A 9,123-nucleotide genomic window follows, 5' to 3' on the forward strand; every position below is an offset into this window, starting at 1 on the left:
GAACTGATCGATACGCACTGTGCATCCACTTATATAGCTGCAGTGCTTGCCTGTGGCGTAATGAGTGCCACGTCACAGTAGGACGTTGATTACGGTTACGTTAGCGTTGCGCGTTACGTCACCGCGTGACGTCACCGCGGAGGGGAGTGGCGGGGAGCGCTACGTTACCGTGGAGAGGAGGGTGGAGGGGGGTTCTCAGTCGCGCAACATGTTACAATATGTTTAAAACTGTACCATCAGCAGCCAACTTTGTTACGATTATCAATTAATGACAAAAATTATATGTGCAACTGTATGAAATAAGAAACTTACAGGTTATAGATTATGTTAAAGTTCTGGTTCAAAGTCTGTGACGGTAGAAGTGAATTTATGATAGGTTTGTCTGGATCTAAGAGAAGATGGAGTTGTATAATGAGAAGCTTCATAATTTGTACTCATTACAAAATATTAATAGTCACATCAAGTCAAGGATGGTGAGATAAGCGAAATATGTTGCATGCATGGTGAGATAAAAAATACATATATTATTTTAGTGTGAAAACCTGAAAATAGGAGACCACTTGGGGGACCTAGGCATAGGTACAAGGATATATTAAAATGGATCTACATAGGGTGTGAGGGTGTAAATCAGATTAAGCTGGCTTAGAACAGGATCCAGCAGTGAGCTCCTGTGAACACGACACTGCAGCTTCTTGACCAGATGAATAATTATCAGCCTCTCAAGAAGATGCTCCATGGAGTAAGTTAGTTTGTTGGTTACATGTTAGTTTGGTTCGCTGTGAACTCACCATCTGAGAAGAAATATCCTTCCTGGAAAGTCAAATTCCCCATAGTATATGCAATAGTAATGGGCGCTGTAAAGAGGTAAAAAACAAAACAAAATTACAGCAAACTGACCAAGGCATTTGGAGGGTGAACGAATACTATTCTGTTAGTATTAAAAACACAGTAAGTGCTGGGAAACATACCTGACAGAATTTCTGCTCAACCAGTAATACATTATTCAAGCAACAACTTTGCTTTAGAATTCCCATTAGGAAAGTCCAAGGAAATCAGGAGGGACTGAAATTTAATGGAATGATGATGTTAGTACATACAGCGTAACCTGAAGTCGTATGACCGAACTTTAGAAGGTGGCTGAGGACTCCTCAGTGAGGAGATAAATTGGAGGAGAAAATATATATAAACTGTTGTCCAATTCACCACTGTTTGAGAATTACAGTACTTCAAACTTTCAGTCTGATTTCTTTTGTGTGTTCATATGGTGGAACCTTTGTAATATCAAACAATGGAGCTCTTACTACATTTATATATGGCACATTTTACTTCTGACAGCAAAGCACTGACAACAATGAAACAAAATCCTATGATGTAATATCTTCTCTCTATCAGAAGGCAACATATCTTTCATGAACAATTCAGAACACTTCAGCAATAAGATTAAAAACCTGAATTAGAACAAACTGACATTATGGTAGTTTTGACACTGTAAGCTTGTTTACAAATGTCCCACCTGATGGAGCACTATCCATAGTAAAATAGGTCCTGGATGTAAATGAAGACTTCAATGGATGATCATTGCTTTGTACGGATGCGATAATTGAACTGTCTGATGTAAAGCAACAGTAAAAACAACCAACAATGGGGGCAGGCCAATGAATCACCTATGACTTCTGTTACGTAAATCACACGTTATGTACACTGTTGCAAAGGCATTACCTACTGCAACTACTGTATGTACCACACTTGACACAACTTTGGATTCCTGTACACCAAAAATCTGGTTCTAGTTAAGTATTAAAAATATGGTATACTCTGAAGATTTGAATTCATTCTGCAAGATGTGATCCTATACAGTGATTTATTGTAATCATCAGTGATCATACAGGGCCGCTTACTGCATAAATCAATGTTTCATTAAACTGTATGGCAGAATCCAATATATCTCAAACAACTTTTGTAAATGTAGTAGAGTGCAAGTATCTGAAAATGACAGTAACAAACAAAAAACTATGTTCTCAAAGCAGAGAGCTGATTAAATTTTGGAAATAATTATTAGCATACAGTTTAGATTCTACACCCCATACCTAAAACAGATTAAAATAAAAAAACTATAATTTTATCCGCTGTTTAGAGGGGTGTGTAACTTGGTCTCTCACTCTATGGAAGAACGTAAATGGAGGGTGATCAAGAACAAGTGCTAAGCAGCATATCTCAACATGACAGAGAATAAATAACAGGAGCATAGCATACATAGCATGCACATACCCAAATTGTACAACGAGAATGAATAAAATTCCTCTGCCAGGAATTGCTAGCCTCCTCAAATTCACTGCCAATTATCATTGTACACAACGTACTGAAATTTAATCTTCGGCCATACACCTAATGAAGTGAATGCACTAAACTTAAGTATCATGAAACATAATGGGGAAGTGGTTACCACTCACTTCTTTGAAGCTATGGTGACTTTCATTCAAAATCAATCTTGAATTTAATGCTACATAACTAACATGACAGAAAACGTACCCTTAAATAAACAAAAAATCAATAAAAATTAGCTGTACCTTGTACATAATATGCATACATAGTGTAAAAGCGCATCTGAGTGAATATATCAGACTATAAAAGGCCTGATTATGACACTGGAAGTAAAACAAATTAGGCACACACACAGCTAAACAGCATGCCAGACTTCATACAGGCCTGGAAATGAGATTGGTGTAAAAATGCAAAATTACATAAATAAGGATCGTATGTTAAATGGAGATAGCCATACATCAGGTTGTACATGACCTGATGGTCAAACTGGAGGTAAAACAGCAAGATTTTACAAAGATTACACGTTAAAATTTTAACATTTCAGGCTGTAGAGGGGAAAGAGCTTTCGAATTAACTGGTCTGACATATGCATGTACACCAGGGCAGAACAAAATTAAATAGCTTGGCTATGTGTTTATCTATGTATTTGCATATGGAAAGGGTAAATGCAGCTGTATACAATAAAACAAAACTGCCAAATTCTTTGTGCAGGAAGAATGCTTTCTGTTAGTCTACATGTTCATAAAATAGAAAAGTATCAATAACAAAGTTTTAATATCTGAATAATAACTGTTTTCTTCACATATCAAATATGAGGTTCTCATGGAGGTGAATATTATGATTATACTTCTGGGATGTGACATTGTCTACTTTAATAGGCATGCACCAATGATTTAGAAAACCATATCTATCAAATTACATGGTAACACATCTTTGAAGGGAGTAATCTTAATATGACCTTCATAATTACTAACATTTTTAAGCCATACTGCATTAACTTGAGAGCCAGACAAGGAGCGACTCACCTTCATGTACCGTTAGGAAAGCCCCAACACCATGACCAGTTGCATGGAGATAATTTAACCCAGCCTCCCACAATGGGCCACGGGCCAGAACATCGATACTATTCATTGGAACATCAAAAGGAAACACAAGTGATGCCAGCTGGATGGAACCCATCAAAACACGTGTGTATGCTTCACGTTCAAAATCTGTTGGTGTTCCTAGGTGAATAGTACGTGTCACATCTGTTGTACCATCTGGAAAAGAAAACTGTTTTCTTCCATTCTGTTAGATTCAGAAAGTATATGTGATGTGTTATCTATTAAGTTTCACCTCTGTTCCAGTCTTAAATGTTACTATGAACTTTCAAGATAAAATGTAACTATAGTAGCATGGCCATTGCTCATTTTTGATATAAAGGATAGGAAGGTAGTTGGGTCAGGCCTCCAACACCCAAATCCCTCTCTTTTTTGGTATGTCCACTTCCATTAGGCCCTTATGTTATATCTCAATACTTTCTAACATGTGAATAACATTTTGTTGTTCCTGGAATAAGATGCTCTTAATGACAAAGACATACACCCTTCAGTTCTATATTACATTTAATTGACAATAAATTACAGTCACCAGAAGATATGACTCCACCCTGCGGTGTCTCATTAAACTGCTTTGCCCTATCAACTGCTCTAATACCAACCTTCTGTTCTATTTTCTGTGATGTCTTTTACTCAACTTCTGATATACTTTTTTCGATAACACGCAGAAGCTGCTATAATTAGCCACAGGTAATGGGGCTCCATGTCTGCAGGTTCAGGCAGATGTCTCAATCTATAATTTGTATAATTCCCCAGAACTCCATAATTCTAAACAGCAGGTAGTTTTAGGCTATAACATTAAGAATTATTTTTCTTTCTTTTATCTTTCTAAATAAATTGAGTAAGAAAACCTGGTGGGAAAAGATCACTTAACTGATCTAGGCATAGATGGGAGTATCATATTAAAAAGTAACTTAAAGAAATAGGATTGGGCTAGTGGTGTGCTCCTGAGAACACAATAATGAACATTCAGGTTCCAGAAGTTGGACAATTTCTTGATCAAGGGAGGGAAGAACATCTTCTGCTCTATGCAGTCAGTTTCAGCATTACCGATGATATAAATATAGGTACAATGCAGATGCAAATATGCATGTAAAATAAAATTCTAATTCTTTCTGAATGTTATTACTTTTGGTTTGTGTATTACCATACATACCTTCTTTAATTTATCACTGACCTACCACTATGCTGGAATAAATATAATATGACTACGCTTAAAAAAGTTAGCTATAAATAATAATTATCATGACTGCTGGAGCATTTAGGCTGTTTATATAGTGGTATGTAAATTACAATGAAATCTAGCACAAGAAAATAGTTCAAGTGAGAAATGTATCATTGCAGTCATTTTTACCTAAATAATGTCCACCAGAATCCAAGACCAATGTGCTGCTACCATCAATTTTGAGCAAGTTGCTACTCTCAAATGGTGAGTAGTGAGGAGATGCTCCATTGGGACCAAAGCCTGCTATTGTAGGGAAACTGGGACCTCTTGAAAGATTTTGTTCTCGGCGAAACTGGTCTACCTCCTGTGCAACTTGTAGCTCATTCCATTCTTTGCCTGCAGCTATCTGAATAAATCAATAAATACCAAGATAAAAAAAATTCTAGGCAAGAAAAACGAAAAAATTCTTGGATTCATATTACAAACTAAAGTCACTGCAGGGCTTAACTCTCTGAAGCATGACCAAGTGCAATGCAAGCCTAAGAGCGGCTGTCACCCACGGTGACAAGAAGTTTAAGTTTTCAAAACTGTCTGACTTGACCCCACATTGGATTGATTTTTGATTCTCTGAATATTAGGATGTGCCCCCTTTAAGATCTACTTATATGAACACATAACAAATCACCAAAACCAATATCAATTTGTTAGGAATTTTCAGTATGTTAGGTTTGTCATACTGACCCTGACACCATAGAGAAATATGAGTGCTATAATAGTGATGTTGAGCCTAATAGAAGATCAGAAGAAGCTAGGTTAGGTTCTCTCTGTTAATTCAGTATCATTTTTCATCGGTTCATTTAATGACATTTTAAACTGCTCAGATTATATAGTGTCAAATTATAAGAAGACAGTGAACAAATTGGAAAGGATGCAAAGGAAATGACTGTGGCCTAATTTAAGGTATTATCCAGGCATTTGGGTGAGGGACCAAGCAAAATCACGAAAAAAAAAACCAGGATAGCCAATGTGCATGCTGATATTTGAATCTGGGACTTCCTGAACATAATTTGAAGTGCTAACCACTTCAGTGTAGCATGAGTATGAGTATGAGGGGTGAGCCATAAAAACTGGCCCTTGCACTGTGACCTCAATGACCTATTGTGCTTCCCTTTTGGATTAACCATTTATTAATCCTACACTTCGAATGAAATGTAGGACTTCATTTATGGAGGCATCATAAAAGTCACTCGGTTCCATGAAGAATTGACCCAGGTGACAATATCTTAGGTAAGCTACAGCCTCACAATCACATAAGATGTGTATGGCTGATTCATCTTCTTGTAGGCATCTTTCAAAAGTTGGGTTGTCTGTCAGTCCCAGTCTGAAAAGGTGCCCTTTTAGGTGGCAGTGTCCAGTAAGTAATCCTACCACCTATCTTAGCTGATCTCTGTTTAATTTTAACAAGTCCCTCGTTCTCTTGGCATAGGGTCCTGATATAAAACCTTTTGCCTGTTTGAGTCCAGTTGTGGATTCCCAGTGTTTTTTGTGATTTCTGTTAGTCCAGTCCCTTCAGTGTAGCATGCAGCCTCTTTGAATATTTAAAAATATTTCCTTTTGATACCATACTTAGTTGTGCCAGGGTTAGATGCAAAACTGCTACTTGTGAAATTTTGACTGTTATGTGTACGAGGGTCTCTTCATTCTATTTCCCTTCCTCCCTTCTACTGTTCTTCAAGATTTTCAAAATCAATATTTAGCTTTAACAGAAAGACTGTTTCATGAGGAGTTTAAAATTTGTTACCAGCATTTTGAGTTATAAATGTATTAACACAATTTAAATATTTTCCATTAAATTTTAAACTCCACTCAAAATATAAACCTAGATAAGGCCTGGGTTCACTGAAACTGCAGAGAAAGAGCAAAAATACTTGCATGGAAAGCATGGAGTGACAGGTTTAAAAGTAAAGCATTGCAGCACATACAAATTACTCAGTTAGTAAGAAAATGCCAATTCTACAATCAAGTTTTCCATAAATAAAATAAATCGCCATTATGTAATGAAATTGATGCTTGAAATTATGAGATATCATATATATTTCATGAATTATAACTATGCAAATATTAATCTTCTACAAGCATTTTTAATAATCTTCATACAATGTAAATAGTAACAAGAACTTTAACCTCTTAACTGACACAAGTTAGTGCGCTGCAATGAACAAACAGTTAATTATTTCAACAAATTCAGTTCTAAAAACAAAAGAATATGATAGCACACATCATTTATATTTTATACCACTTCATCACTATACAGTAATACGTCTTGTATAGTTATATTGTAGATTAGACTGCATCTGGTTGTCTACTGACCAAACAGCAGAGGACAACAACCATTTTACCATGACATCTCATATGGTTCCCTACTAACCCCCACCACACACACACACACATCATAGGTTGTGAGTTTCTTCAGCAAACTGAACGTGGACTGAACAAATTGTACTTAAGATTCTGGACAAGATTGCAGCACCATCTGCTAGTATGGTGCTCTATTACTATTATGCAAAAGAAGTGCTACCCTTTTTCCCATCTACACAAATATCTTAATGTCTTTGGTTTGAACTCATATAAGATTTGATCATTACCTTGAAATGAATTCATTTTATTTAAAATGTAATCTGGTGACGAAAATGAGAGGTGATACTTTAATCTATGATCTCACAGTTCATCGCTTCAGGAAACCAAAATTAATAACAGACTTCAGTGGACTGAAGGTTCAATATATATTCGTGTTTTGTAGCAACATAAGGCAGTAAATAAATGTGACAGGATCATACTCACTGCTTCTTCTAAGTAGGCAAGAAAGTCACAAAGAGCTACTGCATCTCGGATGTGCGCTTCTCTCATGCCACCTATTTCAATGCGATTCTTTCGTGCTTTCATGAATATGATGGGAGATGGTATAGCCAATTGCTTCTTTGGAGGAATCTGCACACAAAATCTGCACCATGGGTTAATACTGCTGAGAGATGTAGACAAGTTCCCACAATATTCCTATCACACTCTTCAACACCAAACACATATCTATTAAATATATATAATCTTAATATGCCCATAAGTCATAAGTTCAATATGCTACTCAGTACTTCAAGCACTTCTAAAACTGTTAGAAATATACCTATTATTATACATTCACCATTAAGCACAGAAAAGTCCCACCAATTGTATAGAATTACATAAAGTAAAAATTTATGCATTCTCTAAACAAAGGACAAGCAGTGAATGCATACTTAGAACACCGTGTCTGTCCATCTATTTGCTCTTTTCTCTTCCTACACTGCCACTTGGATTTTAAGTAAGTTCATAATTGGAAGATTACACTAAAAGTTTTCATTATGTGAATTTAATTTTGGCTGAACTTAGCAGCTCCTCCCCTCTTTACCTTTACAGTTTGGGGAGATAGTAGCTGCATTTATCTCTGGTTACATCATTGTGTTCTCAGTGCTCCCCTGATGGAATGAGTTGTCTTGAGTTTTGAGCAATACCCAAGAAAAGAATCTATCTCCAAAACCAATATTTAATAACAGTTAATAGCAATAACAAATAATACAAAATAAAATAAGACTTAAACCATTACATTGGCATTTCAAATATGCATATGAATCTATGCCATTGACCATCTTGGTCAGCCAGACTGAAGCCCAACAAAAGAAAAATATACATTAGGTAGCCACACAGAGCTGTCTACCTACTGCAGACAGAAAATAACCACACTCATGTAACAGTGTGATACAGCCCAAATCACAGTGTTACTCCATTATCTATTCATACAACAACACTAAATGAGGTAGCAGAAACAGCATTTAGTGACCCACATTAATGACCACTCCGCTTGACCAATGGTCAGCAAAAGAATCCTGTTTAAGTTTTGTAACTCTGTCACATAAAATGGGGCAATACAAGCCCAACCACTTAAAAAAATAAAACCCCACCAAAACCCTTGCTGCGACACTCCTGACACACCTATTGCAAACAAGGTGGCTCCTTGTCCTCAATGTCTGGAAAGAGAATCCAAACAAAATTCCACCACCTACCTTGCCGACAGCTGGCAAACAAAAGGCCAACTTCCAACTTTTGCTACTTAGATGTGGGTTATATTTCTATACAACTGGAGGAAGAGGAAATCACGTGGTACATGGAATTATTTGGTAACAGCAAAGAGTGATGATATGTATGCCGGAGAGGGGGGGGGACATAAATGAGGGGAGGATACCAGACTGAAATAGGAAACTCATGAGCCATCCAAAAGTAAACATGGCTCAGAACCTCAACTATTCACCAGACTCCACAAGTCTGACTTTCTCAAAAATGGTTCCTAATACAAAGAAATGGATACATGATTGTAAGATCCACAACCCTTATACAGGGTGTCCCAGGAGGAATGTGCCAAACTTCGGGAGGGTGTTCCTTATGTTAAAGTATGCCGATATAACCCAAAACACCTATGTCCAAAGTTGAACGGTTACGGAGATAATGGCC

At 36.8% G+C, this 9,123-nt stretch overlaps 1 protein-coding gene across 6 annotated transcripts in view; it reads right to left on the minus strand.

The window, feature by feature from the left end:
• LOC111867003 (xaa-Pro aminopeptidase 1) overlaps positions 1-9,123 on the minus strand; it is an 87,225-nt gene that overhangs the window by 16,351 nt on the left and 61,751 nt on the right. For all 6 annotated transcript variants that reach the window (XR_002843263.2, XM_023856447.2, XM_033752509.1 and 3 more), the window contains 4 exons: positions 7,426-7,572; positions 4,774-4,990; positions 3,348-3,581; positions 789-854 (listed from right to left, as the gene is read on the minus strand). Coding sequence is in view for 5 of the 6 variants with exons in the window: in XM_023856447.2 (XP_023712215.1) it covers positions 789-854; positions 3,348-3,581; positions 4,774-4,990; positions 7,426-7,572 (664 nt within the window). In the remaining variant the exon portion in view is untranslated. The remainder of the gene's footprint in view (positions 1-788; positions 855-3,347; positions 3,582-4,773; positions 4,991-7,425; positions 7,573-9,123) is intronic.

The sequence above is a fragment of the Cryptotermes secundus genome, unplaced genomic scaffold (genome assembly GCF_002891405.2).
Source record: "Cryptotermes secundus unplaced genomic scaffold, Csec_1.0 scaffold1437, whole genome shotgun sequence".
Classification (NCBI taxonomy): Eukaryota; Metazoa; Arthropoda; class Insecta; order Blattodea; family Kalotermitidae; genus Cryptotermes; species Cryptotermes secundus.